The following is a 19,776-nucleotide window of genomic DNA, read 5'->3' on the forward strand; positions in this document are numbered from 1 at the left end:
AACACTAATATACCTTGAAGATGTAAATTCTACAGGATTCCCGTCCAAACTCCACTTGATCCGTATTGGACTGTCTCCCAGCGGTTGGCAAGTTAAAGTCATTGGCAGACCCATTTTCGTAGTTAGGTTTAATCCCACGGACTCAAAGTGCACCGGCTCTAGAAATAATTTTAAATTATTTATTGTAATTGAATATAATGAATCAAGATAAATCAAGATAAAGGATAATATGAGATTTTTTTTGTATTCCCTAAGTAACAAAAGAAATGACTAAATCATTATTGATAAAACTTATATCGAGAAGTATGTAGTATTGTTTTATTAGACACTCAACTATTTCGTTTCAATTTAGATTTTTGTGATTTGTACGATACAAGACTGAATTCCATATCTTTGTATTTGGAATTACATCTATTGAACGATGACTATATAAATTTAAATGTTGGTAATCTTAATTTTACAACTTAAGATAATAATAAAATAAGAGTAGTTCTCATTATATTTAGAATAAATAAATGAAAGGAAAAATCAATCACGGTAATTGTAGCATTATTTGAACTTGTAGAAGGAACTTACTATTAACGCTTATCCACAAATTCTTATGCAATGGATCTCCAACGCCGTTGTCTACATGACACGCGTATTCGCCTTCATCTCCTAAAGATACCACTTCCAAGGATAACGAGCCATTGGGGTAACTTGAAACACCACCACCAGCTAAGTCGAGGATTGGACGCCAAATACCAAGAGCAGCTAAAATTTGACGACAATTTTGATTTAAAAGATTGAAAACAAATTTAGTATGGTGAGTTAAGTAAAGGTGAATTGAAAACATTTCAAATTTATTCTAGCAGTCAACCAATCACTATGAATGTTACGCATAATAGTTGAAAATTAAATCTTAGAGACGAAACAGACAACAGATGTCAAAATCAAAATCAAAATCAAAATAAACTTTATTCAAGTAGGCTTTTATAAGCACTTTTGAATCGTCATTTTACAATTAAGTGAAGCTACCACCGGTTCGGAAAGTAGATTCTACCGAGAAGAACCGGCAAGAAACTCAGTAGTTACTCTTTTTTAACATTTAAAAAATACAACGTCATGTTAATTAAATACAATTATTTCAATTCAATGTAGTTGAAAAGACATACATTAAAGAGTATATCTGCTTTATTCAAATAATATAACATATAGATATAATTAACTTCGTAAATCATTAATACGACAATATGTCTGTCTAATAATAGAATGTCAAAAGTTTTTAAAAATGTAAAAATTATGAAGTTAATTTAAAAATTCAATTGTATCATCAATACTAGATCTTGTTGTAGCTTTATGAGTAATAGTAATAGTACCTACAATTTCAGTAAGCTAGTTAGTTGTATCATAGCATGTTACATTAGTACAGCTTTTTAAATTAGCATTGTAGTCTTAATATAATCGTATGTTTTAATTACCATCTCTCTTCATCCAGTGTATCTGAGGCGTGGGGTAGCCATTAGCATTGCAATCTACGATTCCGCGTTGTCCCAAGAGTAGAGATGTATTCGTTGGTTCCTCCACCCATTTTGGTGCGACTGTATCACAAAACAAATTTGGAAAATATAACCTTTTAAAACGACATTAATTGCAGTTATTTTTGTATACAAAATTCATAAGTATCTTGTATATTAATCGCGTGAGTCGAAAAATTAATCAGGCTCTTATTTTAATGAGATCTAGCCATGGATGTGAACAAATAAAAGACCATTCATGATTCTAATTTAATAAATTGTTACGATGTAACAGATTTGTGTATTTTGAATAAACATGAAACTTTAATTAATTATAAATTAATGACCAAAATTATTGTTATGGGTACAAAAAGTTTTTACTCAATAGTACAATAGCGTATTTAGCTTACGTTATAATAAAGTTTTAATTAACAAACCATTTATATACAAATCTGTTGTTTGATTAACTTTTCCAACGTGGTTTGTAGCTATACAAGTATATCGACCACAGTGTTCGAGAGATACTCGCTTTATGATCAAAACGCTGAACAGTTCTGAACTCCTTTCTGTTATCTGAAATATATTTTAAAAAATCTAAAATAATTATAACAATAATTTAAGTGGATAACAACAAAAGCCTGTAAATTTCCCACGGCTGGGCTAAGGCCTCCTCTCCCCTTGTGGTTTGGAAGGTTCAGGTTTCCTCACGATGTTTTCCTACACCGCCGAGCACGAGATGACTTGTAAACACAAATTAAGCCCATATATATATATATATATATATATATATATATATATATATATATATATATATATAGTGGTGCTTGCCTGGGTTTGAACCCGAAATCATCTGTTAAGATGCACGCGTTCTAACCACTGGGCAATCTCAGCTCAATAGTTTTTACATCATTGCAAATTGTTTCATTTGTATTCAGATTAGCGCAGGGGTCAGGGAATAAATATACCAGATTATTTGATTAAATGACTGTCAAATCCAAAAGAAGATTGGTTATTGGTATATGGTCATAGATGATGGTAATTGCGTAAGTACTTTAAAAAAGTATTTTTATTGAGAAAAGGAATCTTTCATAAATAGAACAAAAACTTACCTTTAAACTAGCAGGTATCTTCGTCCCATCTTTAAGCCAAGAGAAGAAAATCGGTGGATCTCCACTGATGATGTTGCATGTTATTTGTACAATTTGACCTTCCTTCAATCCTGAACCGACTCGGAGTTCATCTAATTCAGGTGCTTCAACTACTTGAATTTCAAATGACCTGAAGTTTGAAGTAATTTTTTTACGACTTAATCCTCTGAATTATGAATAAAAGTAAAATAACAGCTAAAAAATTCCCATTGCGGGGCCTTTCTTTCCCTTTTAGGGAAAGGTTTGGTGCTTATTTATACGCTGTTCCAATCCATGTTGGATACCCATGTGGCAAATTTCGTTGAAATTAAACCATTACGGTCGAGAACGAGATGAATTATAAACACAAAATAAGCACAAGAATATTCGTGAATTTAAACCCGCGGTCATCACTCATTAAGAATGGACAATCTCATCACTCATTAAGAAAGAGTTGCGACATCGATTCCAACATAAATATTAATTGGATGCAAACAATTGTTTCCTGCAAAACGAGTTATATATAATTTTGTTTTACCTCAACCTGTTCTATTGTTATTCATTCTTCAAAATAATCTTCGAATTAACACAACCGAGTGAAATGTTTAAAGACCTTACAGCATATTAAACTATTGTCAATTTTTCTCTATATTGTTTCATACCTTCTAGCCATTTCCCCAGATGGGCTATATACTATACAAGTATACATTTCCCCATTCTCCTCCTTGACGACTCTCTCTATACTGAGCACGCCATCTTCGCTGCTTTGCAATAACTGTCGTTTCCTTCGTCTCTTTCTTGTGTTTTTACGATTTTTATTGTTCATATACGTCCGTTTGTATCTCGTGTGTTGTGGTAACATTGAGCTCATAATTTTCTTGCCCTTATGCTCCCATTCCAGTTTGCTAAAAATTTTAAATATCTTGAAATTATCAGCTCTCGTTTTGCTAACATTTATATCGTGTTCGAATTTATCGAAAAGTTATTATTATGTATATGTTACATCATATATATGAAAGTGAAAGTACCGTCAAAATATTTCCAGATGTTCTAAAGATTAGGCGGAACAAACAGACAGACAATATATACATAAATTGAACATATAGTTTATGTACCGTTTATACATACATTACATTACATTAGAAATTGGTAAAAAGCCGTTATTTTAGTATTACAAACAGACTCCAATTTTATTACACGTATAAATGGAAAACGTTCATTTCCATTTACTAAGCATGATTTACGTCTAAATAATTATTTACTCGGCTCGGTTTTATAATCCTAAGCTCTAAAAGTAACTCTACAGTTTCCCTAAGTTAGTATGTTAGGTAACAATTATGCAAAGTCACGTTGACTCATTTAGATTCTTAGGGTGAGTCCCGATCTAAACTCACGAGTCTCGAGTATGCAAAAATGTTTTCTGTATAACGTTATCTAAACTTGAGACCTACTTTTATTATTTTGTACCGAGTTGCTTGCGTTTCTTTGAATAATTACTTTATATATCGTAATTGGTTAAAAAATCGAAATATAGTCAGTCCTAATAAAGTGTCTAATTTAAGTCTTTAATTTAATTCTACCAGACAAATACCTACTTTACATAGATAAATATATAATTGTAATAAATTATTTCTTTTACGATCAAATCAGTTTGAGTCGAGATATATTTTTTAATAAAATATTTATCATTATTTTAACTTATTATGAAGTATAAATAAAGGAAAGCTTACCTGATGGGAAAACCGTAGTAAGGACATTTTAGTTTTAGAGAATCGCCGCTTTGAACTTTGATCGGTGGAAGTGTTCTGATGTAAGGTGGACCTGCAAAATATTTGAATTTTATCAAAAAGAGAAACCCGCGTAAACATTTTCACTTCTCCCATAAGAAGAAATGAAAATATAAGAAAAATCAAAATAAAATTATTACAATCATTACAATGATAAATGTAATATCATATTTTTCACCACTATATAATCATTCATAAATTTTAAATTTTAAATTGAAATAAAAACGAATTTACAATAAGGCTTAAAGTGACTTGATTAGTATTGGCGTTTTAATTTAAAAATAGCTTAAGTCACATCATAAAAATTCACACTGGTCGTTTGTCTCCATACGAAATTCAAATAAAAAAGAAATCATTGTACTGTAACAATTCGTATAATCCTCTACGAAATTGATTATTCAATATCAGCTTCATCTAACAAAAAAACGTAGGCACAGGAACTTAGTAGGAAAGTAAACACAGTGTTATGTCTCATCAAAAAAAAGGGCAATATATATCTTATTACATGTAAAGCATATTAAATTTCTACACAACAAATATATTCGACTCAAATGTTCGATGAAAACTGCACATTTGACCTTAATATTTTTTCCTTTAAAATTCCATTAAACTGTTAGGCGTATCATGAATACGTATAATCAAGTACTGATACGTTTAACTGTAAGTTCTGAAGTCAATTAATATAATTATCCACCCCTTCCTATAACAGTAATTTAATTACGTCATAGATGGCTTCTGAAATTCGATTGAGTCTTGGTTCAGAACTTTACATAGAAAAATTGAATTAAGCTTTTTATATATCATTTTTATGGTGGCGTATTGATTATGTTACTACCCAACGCGTACTTAGTTTCTTTGGCCATGTGAATATACAGGAGGACAGCCTGGATAAACTTGTAATGGTTGGGCACGTGGAGAGGTAACGAGGTAGAGGAAGAGCGCCGTCCCGGTGGAAAGACACTGTTAAGGCGTCTACAGGAGCCAGTGCCCAGTCTACGCACAGAATAGGAATGACTGGAGGAAAGTGGTACGAAGTGTACAGGAGAGCCACACATGGTGGACACAATCCTCATTAATGAGGAAACGACTAGGGAGGAGAAGAAGATTGGTTATGCAAGATATTTGATTTGATGTGATTTGACCTCAACAAAACATTCGTACTTAAAATACTTTTATTTAATTATTTCAAAATAAGTATTTGATTCGTGGAAATCTGTTATAATATACTCGTAAGAATATCATCTCTAGTAATTTATATCATGAAAATATGATATTGGTACAAACTTATTTTTATATAAGATTCTAAACTTACATGGTTATTTTCATTACTAAAGTTATTAATTTCGAGATATTTACCATGGATTTTATTTTTGTTCGGTGGAGCTCGATATTTCGACATTATCTACGAAGGTCTTGTTCACGAGTTCAGTCTCGTACATTCGTAGATATCCCAAAATTAATAACTTTAGTTATTATTATATATCATAATGATGATGCATATTAAAATTAATAATATATTATGTTTAAATTAATTCAATATTCCACAGTCAATGATAACAATAAATTATGATACGAGGTTAATTGGAACTACGACCAAATTTAACGCGACTTTTATTAAATTCATTATATAATATCTACAGTAAAATCATACACGAAAGTATGATAACCGCAAATTGTTACTCAAATTTATATTATGATTTCAATTATAGAATTGATATAATTACCCTTTAATTAAGGTTTAGTTTAAAAATATATAACGAACATGCAATGAAAGTGGTTTTAATATTAATTACCGTTCTATATATATGTAGTAAGTATAAGTATTAGTGTGTAAATATTTGTATATAAGTTTATGACTGCTCCGTCTACGCCGATGGTTTTAAAATCTCCCTCTGATTGGGTTGTCTGGAAGAGATGACTAACAAGCCAAGTCCGCCCTTTGTACAACACTTTTGATTTAATTCTTTTTTTATATTCTATTTTTGTATTTTATTAATTTTGTGTTACTTTCCCTTTTTTTATTTTTGTTTGTGGTGTGCAATAAAGTATATAAGTATTCATTCATTATTTTGAGTGTATTATTTTGACTGCCTCGTTGGATAAGTGGCTGTCGTAAATGGTAAGAGGTTGATTTGGTTTGGTTTTGAATAATTAGTTGGATGATATCGTAATAAAAGAAAAACATCGTATATGAAAATACAGCTATGTGATTCATGACTGCTATAGTTATGAATCGTTATGAAAAATATACAGTTGTCATTTTTAGTTAGTTTTAAGTTTAAGAGTTCGTAGGACACCCGATTGGTACGCAGTCGCTAACCTTATATATTATGTATTACATAACAGACGCATCAAATATGTTATTTTTGTATTTATGTTATTGAGAATAATTAAATGACAAAATTGTTATTACTAATTCTGTAATTAAAACAGTATACAAAAAGAGATAGAGAGAAAGAATGGGGGGGGGTGTTGTTGTAATAAGGCTTATGCCTGACGTGAAGATCTGCAATTTCACTAAACCGTAAGAGACGTCACAGACCTTGGTTCCAATACTTAGGTTTAAAGATCTTTATTTCTGAAAAAGATTTACAAGAAGTATGTAAGTGACATGAGAAACAAATAAACATTTTTTTTTTTTTTTGGCATATAACGGAAATTACTGAACACTTACTAGATTACATAAAAGATTACAAAACATAGTATTTAAATATTTAAAGTGTAGGGCGATATAATGCAGTTATAAAAATATTGTGTGGGTAGAAATGAAATCTGACCAGCACGACTCGTTCACGTATTTGTTACGATATAAAACCGATATAAAACAAGATGTGCCACACTTATATTTATATTTTTATTTGACCTTTTTTTATTTATTTCTTTACTTACCATATACATCTATTCTAGCTGTGTGCCTTGTACTGGAATCACCCTCAAACGCTACACAAGAATATAAACCGCCGTCTTCTACTCTTGACCGTGATATATTTAAGTGGGAAATTACACCTACACCAGTTGAAGACATCATTTGTCCTAGGATATGTCTGAAATTCAAATAATAATACTTAAAACAACTTAATCATTAAAAACACATTATAACACACTCTTCTTTTTTATGGAATAGGTTGGCGGACTTTCATATGGGCCACCTGATGGTACGTGGTCACTATCACCCCGGACAATGACGCTGTAAGCCTTACATCTCATTACGTCAATGCGCCACCAAACTTTGTAACTAAGATGCTATATCCCTTGTGCCTGTAGTTTCACTGGCTCACTCACCCTTCAAACCGGAACACAACAATACTGCGTACTCTAGTTTAGCTGTAAAATATCTGATGAGTGGGTGGTACCTACCTAGACGGGCTAGCACAAAGCCTTACCCTCTAAATAATAATATTAATATAGATTGGCTAATCGAAGGAAAAGTTAGCTTGAAGTTAATTTACTATGTCATAAGAAACATGTATAAAAAATTCAATTAAAACCTGGAATCCGTATTCGAAGAGATAACAACACCGTCTCTCTCCCAAATAAATCTAGGCGGTCTGTCCGAAGTCGCAGTACACTGTAGGCTTACCTATGGAAGGTAAATAACATTTATTAATTAAAAACTTTCCTCGTTAGTGGATATATACGCGGGCTTAACTATGATTAACTAGCTAATGTCATAAATTATAAAACTTCAAACCATACATGCGGTTTGTTACGATGTACGCAGAAACAGGTATGTGAATGAAAAATTAATGGAGAAACTGCTTTACTCTTTTCGCTTATGTATAAAAGGTACTGTGTAATTTTATTATTTTTTTCCAAATACATGAATATGATTATGTAAATAATGTTATCTAAAGTTAAAAAAATATATTTAAAATCTCTCTTTCTTTCACACACACTCACACACACATGCATACACGCACACACAATGCTAAGAAAAGCATTTAAATATTTTTTTTCCAAAATAATTTTCCTTATTAATCAATTGCACTCAAGAGAACCGGTAGTTTATTAATGAACTTGTAATAATACATATCTTGCGGTATTACACAACCCAATTAAAAATACAGATTATTAAGTAAGAAATATTATCTACGTTTGATAAATATAAATATTGACTTACATCTTCACCGGGGGAGATTATCTTTTCGTTAAAATGTTGAGTTATCAAAATGTTTCCGGATCCGATATCTCTTTTATATCTTAGAACTGAAATTAATGCAAAGAATTATATTTTAGAGACATGACATCAATTTAATAAAAGTAAAGTAAAGTAACAGCCTGTACATTTCCCACTGCTGAGATAAGGCCTCCGCTTCCATTAAGGAGATGGTTTGGAACATATTCCACCACGCTGTTCCTATGCGGGTTGGTGTATTGCACATGTGGCAGAATTTCGATGAAATTAGACAAATGCAGGTTTCCTCACGATATTTTCCTTCACCACGGAGCAAGAGGTGAATTATAAACACAAATTAACCACATACATATAGCTTGTGCGGTGCTTGCCTGGGTTTGAACCCGCAATCATCGGTTAAGATGCACGCGTTCTAACCACTGGGCCATCTCAGCTCTTCATCAAATTAATATAACAGTTTAATTAATTATGTGTACTAATTGGAGTATTTTGTCTTGCAGATAGGATATTACAGACTGGTCATCTGAAGAACCATTTTAGAATTTAGTATTATTCGTATTAATAGTATTTTACAGTTTGACATTCGAATGTTCAAAATATCGATACATTAATCAATTAATAGCATTAGTTTCAATAAAAGACATTTTTTATTGTAGTTTTTAGTAAATAAAATGTAAATGCTTGTAAATTTCCCACTGCTGGGCTCTCCTATTCCTTTTTTTAGTGCTCCGAGGTTATTTCATCAATAATATTCCATAGTTATTTTTGACTTGGCCCATTAAAAAATGTCAAAAACACATGATAAATGAGGCATTACGTTACATTAATAGCGTCGACTTAATAATAATTGATTGGAGGCGAGATATATAAAAAAATATTTGTTATTTACGTCAAGCTGAGGTGGCCCAGTGCTAACAACTCGTGCATCTTAACCGATGATTTCGCGTTCAAAGCCAGGCAAGCACCACTATGTATATGTGCTTAATTTGTGTTTATAAGTCATCTCGTGCTCGGTGGTGAAGGAAATCGTCGTGAGGAAACCTGCATGTGGCTAATTTCATTAAAATTATGCCACATATGCATTACACCAACCCGCATAGGAACAACGTGGTGGAATATGTTCTAAGCCCTCTCCTTAATAGGATAGGAGGCCTTAGCCCAGCAAAGGGAAATTTACAGGCTGTTACTTTACTTTACGTTAGTAAATAGTTAATAATCTGAAATTATATAGTTGTTTTTTTTGTTGTATTTCATAAGAACTATGGTTTGACGGACGTATATTGACCCTATATTGTTTTATTTCTCAGTGATAAAGTGATAACGCATGTTGCATGTTAAGTAATGATTCTCATAATCAATGTAGGATTAAAAAATATGTATTATATATAACGTGAAACTTACCAAAACTAACAGGTTGAAAAGATGCTTCATCGTTTTTTCTCTTGCTTTTCTTGTGATCTATCGATCTGGAAATATAAAAAGGTATTACATATTCATTACGATATTTTTTTGGAATAAAAAAAAAACAAAACAAATACAATTTGACCCACAGACATAAACAGACAAAATTAAATAAAAGCTTGTTAAGAAAAATAAGCTGTTTATTTCGATTAAGGTAGGTATAAGTCAAAAATAAATTGAATGTAGATTAACATTTATGACATTTCCCCCCTAACGCGCCGCGTTCCAAATTTAAATATTATTATTAATACGGGATTGTCAGAGATAATTTTTTTTCAAATTTAGAATTGTAAAACAATTCTAAATTTCACTTGAATTTTTAGTAAAGTAAAAGCCGTCTACGTATATTTTTGTCTAAATAATCTATATTAATAATATTATTATAAAATGTGAAAGTATCTATGTCTGTCTGTCACTCTTTCAAGACAAAACCACAGAACGGAATTTGATGAAATTTGGTATGAAGCAAACTTGAACTCCAAAAAAGGACAGGGTACTTTTTTTCTAACATATGACAACTAATCACAAAAACGCGAGCGAAGCCTAGTAGTAATTAATACATTTTAAATTTAGATCACTTCATCAATGTTCGTAGAGAATGCAAATGCAAATTTGGCAGTGCAAAAATTTTGAAAAAAATGAATACAATACTTTTCTAATAAGGATATACGTGTGGAAATTTTTCATCGAACATTATTACGTAGGTTTCCACAAAGCTTGCTTTCACTGAGCACGAAAGGTTTAAAACACAAAAATACAAATTCAATGCTCGCTCAGATGTCTCGCAGATATCCTGACTCTTACGTTTTGCTGATGTGTCCATAACACGTTTACGCACGTTTTATGTAGTCAGTCACCTGAGTGATTTTGATACGTCCGCGTTCTTCCAATGATAATAAGAACCGTAGTTACTTCCGAACATGGCGTGAATACCCCAGTGAACAACGTATATAAATAAAAGAGAAACTATTTCGCTGACGCTATATATTAAATTGAAACAGACATTATTATATGATATTTATTTAAAACAATATGAAAAATAAGTTAAGATAAAAAGAGACAGAAAGAAAGAGAAAGAGAGGGTACATAATTGCTTAAAATATTTGATCGTTTTTTTTTATTTGTTACATGTCATGAGTCGCCTGTTGATATGGAGCCAAAAAAGCCAATAGATTTTAATGTCATAATATACTGGTTATACTAATTCACTCGTAATTAGTAATAGTAATACATACATAAATTAAAATTAATAATAGTAAATAATATAAATAATTATAACTGAAAATTTTGAATATAAAAATATTAATAGATAAAACTTTTCCCACATAATTATTGAGTTTTACATATATGCTCTTAATATATTGCATATTTTTGTATCAATAAAAACACATCATTATAATTCATAACTACTCTAGTGTTCAAAGTAATTTTATATAAATTTTTTTTATAAATTAATTAATAAACGAATAATATTCCGAACGAATTTATTAATTTGTCAATAAATTAAAATATACATCGTTGAAACGGCACTAGTTTGGAGTTGCGGTTACATCATTTCAATATATTTAGTAACTAAATAGTTTTCGCAGCACTTAACGACGAAATTATGTGATCGAAATCGAAACTAGAACACGACCTCGTAAAACATCACTTAAAAATAAAACCGAACCAACCGTTTAACGTAATATCGCTTTTAGTGTAAAAGCTATCATAACTACTGCATTATATTCGTTACAAATAAATTCTGAATTCGAAAATATTGCAGTCAACGTTCTTTTAAGCAGACTTAAAAAAGTTATCAATTCGTCTGTAATTTTTTTTATTTTTATTACATCGTAACTTTTTTTTCTGAACCGGTGGTAGTGTTTCAATTGACCATCAATAAGAAAGTGTAATGCTTCTATATTGAAAAAAGTTATATGAGTTTGAAAAAATAAATCTTTTTGAGTTTCACTGGGTGGACCGGACACCGGCTCCAAATACAACAATAACTATGTTATATAATCGTAAATCGACTTTTAAGTAGTCTAATATTTTTCATTTCATTTTACTTAGAAGGACTCTAAAAAATATGTTGAATACGCAATTAATTTTATTACTTTTTAGTGCATATTCATTTGTTTTAAAATAGTGTTTTGTTTGAAGTCGGTTTTTCTTTTTTTTTTAATTTTTATTTATTAAACGATTTTATTTATTCAGTTGTAGATCTTTTAGCAAGACAGATAGAGTTAACTTGGTAGGGCTAGTGCTAGCCCGTCTGTGTAGGTACCAGCCTCTCATCAGATTTTCTATCTCCAAGCGGTACTCAGTATGTTGTGTTCTTAATTGAAGGGTAAGTAAGCCAGTGTAACTATAACAAGGAATATTCATTCCAAAGATTGGTGGCGCAGTGACGATGGAAGGGCTGGTTAATATATCTTACAGCACCCCTTGTCCATGGGCGATGGTGACAACTTACATCGGGTGACCCATTTGCTCAACTAACAATACAAAGTGTAACAACCTACGGATATAACGTCTTAGTTTCCAAGAGTTGATGCATTTGAGTAGTAAGTGTTGGTTATTATTTCTTAGATTCTAAGAAATGTAGGCAATAATTACCAATTACTATAAAGTAGTTCTATTTGTCAATTTCTGCAAGGAAGGTTAGGGTGAAATTGATAGGCACAGATTCTCTATTTTCTTAAGGTCGTAATCTTTGTTTGCTGGCACGGCTTAGACACAGTAAGTGTATTGTATAATTTACATAAGACATTAGATATTCATATTAAAAAGGAACACATCTATAAAGTATAACTTGATATGTTAATAGTAGTTATAAATTCATATGAGCCTGTATCTATGCAGAGATTGATCTTATTGCTGCTTTTAATGTGTTTTAGTAGCTCGTAATAAAGAGCTACGAAATAGCAAAATACGGGATAAGCGTTCCGAAATATTATAACCGCTTATTATTTTCAAAACATGAAAGCGCGAAGCGCGAATCGCGGAGCTACGTCATGTTTATCGTAGCCACACAGTTGTTTTCGTAGCGTTGATGCATGAGCTACGACAAATTTATTCATAGTACATTCTCATTTCACGTTACAACAAATTTTAAGGATATACGTTCATATTAATATTAATAAGGATTTTTAAATGAATCCTATGTACCTAACATAGGATATAGTAAAGTAAACTAACAGCCTGCAAATTTCCCACTGCTGGGCTAAGGCCTCCTTTTCCATAAGGGGAGGGTTTGGAACATATTCTACCACGCTGTCCTAATGCGTGTTGGTAGAATGCACATGTGGCAGAATTTTGATTGATTGAAATTAGACACATGCATGATATTCATATATTCCTATTATATTATGCATATATTCTTCACGATATTTTCTTTTACCGCTGAGCACGAGATGAATTATAAACACAAATTAAGCACATATAATAGTGGTGCTTGTCTGAGCTTGAACCCGAAATCATCGGTTAAGATGCACGCGTTCTAACCACTGGGCCATCTCAACTCTTATAGCTACAAATATATTCGAAAACAAGCTGATATGTATGCAATACTTTTTTAAAACGTCTTCCAAGTCAGTTTTACATTTCAAGTATTATTACGTCATCGGCTTCCATCGTCCAATTACAAATTGACCAGCTTTCAAATGCTGTCGGTAATTCAATGCACTAGATCGTACTGTCTCAAAAGAATATGTAACTCATCAAATATTTAAGCTCTTCTGTGTGAAATTGGAAAAAACGTAAAATGTCTTATCAAAAAAGAAATATTATTTCCACCATCAAACTGTTTCTTTGAAGGGAGGCCTAAACCCAGCAGTGGGAAATTTACAACCTGTTGTTGTTTTAGTTGTATCAAAAAAAAAACTGTTTGTTTCAATTCCGTATCTTGAATTAAATATTACGTTTGATATAAAAGCGTACAATATAAAATATAATAGCACTCAATGTACAAATAAATCAACTGGCGTTTGATGACGTAACATTATTAAAATGTTTATAAGAGTTTTTTTATGATATAGGTTGGCGGACGAGCAAATGGTAAGTGATGGGAAGTGGTCACCACCGCCCATAGACAATAGCGCTGTAAGAAACATTAACCAATCCTTTCATCGCGAATGCGCCACCAACCTTCGGAACTAAGATGTTGTGTCCCTTATGCCTGTAGTTACACTGGCTCACTCACCCTTCAAACCGAAACACAACCAACCAAATACCAAGTACTGTTGTTTGACGGTAAAAAGTCTACTTAATATAGTCTAATTTTGGATTTTGATCAAATAAATTCGATCATTTTACGAATCTATACGACCGTTATAGGTACACATATCAAAGCCACAATGCCGTAGCTGCTGCATATGCCGTAAATTCAAATTGAACATACATTAATGCATAACCACGAACAACCACTGTCTGGTAATTTCATTAATCTCAGTTTAATTTATGCACAGTTAACCGGTAACTACGGCTCTGTTTACTCTTGTGTAATTAGATCGGAGATGTTATCTGAGTTTTGTGATGTGTTTACTCGTCTTATCGGACAATTATAATATATCAACAAGCGACCCATGGCCCAGTGGTTAGAAAGCGTGCATCTTAATCGATGATTGCGGGTTCAAACCCAGGAAAGCACCACTATATATATGTGCTTAATTTGTGTTTATAAATCATCTCGTGCTCGGCGGTGAAGGAAAACATCGTGAGGAAACCTGCATATGTCTAACTTTATCGAAATTCTACCACATGTGCATTCATAAACCCGCATTGGAACCGCGTGGTGGTATATGTTCCAAACCCTCTCCTAAATGGAAGAGGAGGCCTTATCCCAGCAGTGGGAAATTTACAGGCTGTTACTTTACTTTTCTTTATTGTAACGTCTTGTTTTTTATGTTTCTTATTGAACGGGTATATGTATCACATGATGGTAAGTCATTATTGCAAATATGAGAACTGATTAAAGTAATGGTGACATTAATTACATCATCAGTTCCAATGTTTAAGGGTACAAAGATGTTATGTACCTTGTGCCTGTAATAACACTGGCTCACTTTTAATAAATGGAATTCAGCAATACTATTTTAGCGGTACAATGTTTGATGAATCGGTGCTACCTCGGACGGGTCTGCACAAAATCCTACCACCGATAAAAAAATATAATTAGGTATCGACTATGATATTCTTCTTAAGACTAGCTTCACGGTGTTTTTTTTTAAGGGCGGTGTAATTTATCTTTTTACACCTATTACGATATCGAATATTAAATATAACAATAAATAGTAACTACGACCAGTTTGAAATTAGTTTTATTCCATCTTGAAGTGAGATACTACAAACTAAATGTGATAACGCATTTTAATCCCCAATGTTGGTACCTTGGTGGCTTGGCAAAGTTAGGCTTATATTGAGGTTAATGGTTACCAATTTGCTATCAATTTATCCCATTAAAAATGCAGGTTAATTATAATAATGATCATTTTAATGATCATAGTGAACATGATACATAGAAAAACTAAAAAAACATATATCCTAATTAAGGGAACAATTCATACGAATTCAAAATTAAGCTCAGAATACGCGTCTTAGAATTCTACTGAATTCAACAAAGCTGTGTATAGTCTAGGAACTAACTCGACATTTCCTTGCAACCTTTTATCAGAATGTTCCACGTATAATCCTAACCTTAATGAGTAGAAATTATGTACTAACTAACAAATAAAACCTCTACCTCTTTTGAGCAATGAAATCAAAATCATGAAGCCTTATAAGAGATGAACGTATTCAATTGAGTTAAGCTGATTTTTATATTATAGATAACAAATATTTCAAAACGCAACATCGTCTGTGGACTTGTGAAAATATTTCCTTTGTACCGTTTCATTGTAATATCATTGTAATATATATATAAGTTTAAATAAAGTACGATATGAAGTAATTATCCTTGCCGGTTCTTCTCGGTAGAAACTTTCCGAACCGGTGGTAGCTTCACTTAATTATTAAATGACGATTCAAAAGTGCTTGTAAAAGTCTACTAGAATAAATTTTATTTTGAATTGATTTGATTAAAATGTTATTATTTACATAAACATTATTAACAATGAAAAATTAATAATGTATAAATATAAATAGTTACTGAACAAATCACTACTGTGGGGAATGTAGGGAGGAATGTTAGGAACATTTTCTCGTTCAATCGCAAATCTGATCCTCTGGGCAAATATGAAAGTTATGTATTATACTTTTAATGAGAGTCATTTCACAATTTATCCAAGGTCTAAGTATTATAACTGCGCTCTCTTATTAGTTCATTTAATTTTCACATTAAATGAATCCTTATTAAAAGGAATACCATTCATTTTAAACTCTCTTCTTTGGTTTTTACATTTAGAAATAATAACTAGCAGTTTCAGAAATATAATGAGATGAATATTGATGATGTATATAATTGATTAAAAAAAAAATTGATGAAAAACTATTGTAAATATTTAGATAAAACTTATACGACAAGAACGAAAAGGACTACTATATGCCATGAAAAACATCGTGAGGAAACCTGCATGTGTCTAATTTCATTGAAATTCTGCCACATGTGCATTCCACCAATCCGCATTGAAAGAGCGTCGTGGAATATGTTCCAAACCCTCTCCTTAATGGAAGAGGAGGCTTTAGCCTAGCAGTGGGAAATTTACAGGCTTGTTACTTTACTTTATGCCATGATTGAATTTCTAGTTCCTGTAACATTTCATTATGGTCTGATTTTTAATCTTACATCAGAAGCAACAGGAATCCATCCAAGATGTTCCTCCAATTAGCAACGAAACCAATTGTCTGACGTAGTGAAACAATTAACTAAATATACGAAACCCACAACAGCCGGCTACATACTAGTATCGTCCTTCAACATCGCACGATTGAAATTAAAATTAATGAAGATATATTAATTCATAGAAAAGAGTTACAGGACCTAAGTTGTATAGAGTAAATATAGTAACAAGAAAAATAAAATGATAAGAATACTTAATAAGGACAATTGTTACACGACTAAGTTTAAGCTATATGTATACGTATGTATAATATATGCATAATATGTAACATATCTGAAATATTGGAAAAAAAAACTACTATTTCTTGCCAATTCTATTCAGTAGAATATACATTCTGAACCGGTGGTAGTTTTGCGTTTAATAGTCTGTAAAATGATAATTCCTATCTTCTTCTATATTTATTTTTATTTATTTTTTTATTTACAAGAAGTGGGCTCCGTCGTTGACTCCAATTAAAATTTGTATACAACAACAACAACAACAACAGCCTGTATATTCCCACCGCTGGGCTAAAGGCCTCCTCTCCCTTTGAGGAGATGGTTTGGAACATATTCCACCACGCTGTTCCAATGCGGGTTGGTGGAATACACATGTGGCAGAATTTCTATGAAATTTGCCACATGGAGGTTTCCTCACGATGTTTTCCTTCACCGCTGAGCACGAGATAAATTATAAAGACAAATTAAGCACATGAATCAGCGGTGCTTGCCTGGGCTTGAACCCGCAATCATCGGATAAGATGCACGCGTTCTAACCATTGGGCCATCTCGACTCGAAATTTGTATAGTCATCCATAATTACAAAATTTGCCAATTGAATATATACAAGAAAAGAATAAAAATAATATAAATTCAAATACTAGAATGATACGTCTGGGTTTGATATTATAAGATACATAAAAATATCTAGCATTAATCGTTATTAGTCAATAATACAAAATAGAAAATTCATAATATTACATTAAACTTTATGAAGGGTGCTGTCTACACTTGTCATGATTCAGAATTGTAACGTAACATGTTTACTGGTATCACAAAGGAAAACCTCTCTAAAATTTACTAAACACAGGATTTAAAATGCAATCAAAGCATGACTCTTAAATATGGCCATTCAATCATATTTGAAAATGGAATTTTGCAATAAGTGATTTGTTTGAAATTGTAAAGTAACAAAATTAATTAGTGACTTGGAACATTTCTGCACATAACGGTCCAATTATAAACAAATTAGGCACATGAAAAGTTATTTGTGTTTTCTTACTGTTGAAATTGTAATTGTCGAATAATATTTACAAGGTGATGATGAGATGGGGTTTCATACAAATTCGCCTGGTACCACCAACTCATGAGATATATCAAGAACAATATTCAGTATTGAGGTGTTCCTATTCAAAGATTGAGTGAGCCAGTGTAAGTAGAAGCTTATCTTAGTTCCCAAGGTTGGTAGAATAACCATATTTAGACGTGTATTGTAACCACTTACCACCAGATGGCTCATTTTCCCACCTGCCATAATCATAAAAACAAAATTGAAAAAAATATTCATGTGTTCTATCCACTGAATCAGATCGTCTCATAAAAGTTTACTGTTTGCCTTTTACACGATTAATTTATTTCATATGTGACGTTTTTGCAACCGACGGACGATATCAGTTATCCGATATAGTAAATTATTCAGATCTAGCAACAGCTTGAAGTATAGTTCCATTTTGGCTGTTGTCCAAATTTAATTTGAAAATTCAGTCTAACTCAAGTTCTGCGAATTTACATACAACAAACTATACAATGCAGAACATAATATATTACGAGTATTGTTAATTATTTTGTTTTGTTATGATCCTCGTCATAATATGTAAATTTAAAGTCATTCTTACGTTGTAACTAGCTGAACCTGCTTTACATACGAAAGTGTTATACATTTAAACCTATATCACACATCATCTCGAGGAGAGAATCAAAAAAAAATAGTTTATATCCTTCACTGGATCTTAAACTGTCTCTATACCAAATTTCATCTAAATATGTTCGCGGTTTAAGAGTGAAGATTTCACAAATTAAGTTATTTTTGCATTAATAATAAAATATAGATTATTAAATATAATAATAAAATGGTTAATTCTGTCGTCTGAATGAAGTCATCAAAGAAAGCTTGATAAAAAACAGTAGACCCTTTTGAAAGTTTCAAATAGCAATAATTAAAATTATTAATATTGTTTATAAAACTGTTTTCTTAATGTTTTTTTATCTATTTTTAAACGAGTGTATTCAAATGAGCAAAATTTAATTTTTTTTTTTGGATATCGATAGTCATAAAATATTTGAGAAGCTTACCTTGTGATTTTTGGTTCGTGCATAATTTGATGAAAATCTCTTATACCTGAAACAATAATTCGAAATGATTAATTTATATGATAGTGTAATTTTACGCTTTAACATCATTATGCGTTTACACGAGCATAGCGGTTTGCACAGTTCAACGAGTGCCTGCATAAGTTCGCGTGGAGAATGTAAAAACAATATTTAACACTGCTTAAAAACTTACATTGAAGCATATTAGTATTGATTTTGTTTTACTTCATCTTCTTAGTGGAGGAAAACACTCATACTAAGTAGCTAGCACACTGTTAAGACCTTTTGCTGCTCGCTTGACTGAGCAAACCGATCTACCCGATCTACCGGCCTAAGACTTGCTGCTGATTTTATCTTGATGTTAGAAAGGCTTATAGTTCTTTAAAATTCTAGGAAAATATAATGTTTCATAATTTATAGTTTGGACTAAAACAAGAAGAAATAAAGATAAGGCAAACAGATTTTATTTTAACTAGCTTTCGACTGCGGCTTTATCGTATTGTTGGGCAAAAAATTTATGTGATAGTGGTTCCAGAGTAATTACAGTCATGAGAATATGCTAGTGATTTATTTAATTCCGTACTTGGCAATGTGTTAATGG

General features: G+C 31.6%; 1 protein-coding gene across 1 annotated transcript in view; it reads right to left on the reverse strand.

Moving 5' to 3' along the window:
• Positions 1–19,776, reverse strand: part of LOC124539406 (Down syndrome cell adhesion molecule-like protein Dscam2) — a 159,465-nt gene that overhangs the window by 16,494 nt on the left and 123,195 nt on the right. Inside the window, exons 5-16 of the mRNA XM_047116797.1 lie at positions 19,158–19,203; positions 9,947–10,011; positions 8,531–8,616; positions 7,899–7,990; positions 7,300–7,454; positions 4,354–4,444; positions 3,286–3,528; positions 2,606–2,774; positions 1,934–2,069; positions 1,461–1,580; positions 577–753; positions 14–158 (exon numbers count right to left, since the gene is read on the reverse strand). Coding sequence (XP_046972753.1) covers positions 14–158; positions 577–753; positions 1,461–1,580; positions 1,934–2,069; positions 2,606–2,774; positions 3,286–3,528; positions 4,354–4,444; positions 7,300–7,454; positions 7,899–7,990; positions 8,531–8,616; positions 9,947–10,011; positions 19,158–19,203 — 1,525 coding nt within the window. The remainder of the gene's footprint in view (positions 1–13; positions 159–576; positions 754–1,460; positions 1,581–1,933; positions 2,070–2,605; positions 2,775–3,285; positions 3,529–4,353; positions 4,445–7,299; positions 7,455–7,898; positions 7,991–8,530; positions 8,617–9,946; positions 10,012–19,157; positions 19,204–19,776) is intronic.

Source organism: Vanessa cardui, chromosome 22, assembly GCF_905220365.1.
Source record: "Vanessa cardui chromosome 22, ilVanCard2.1, whole genome shotgun sequence".
Taxonomy (NCBI): Eukaryota; Metazoa; Arthropoda; class Insecta; order Lepidoptera; family Nymphalidae; genus Vanessa; species Vanessa cardui.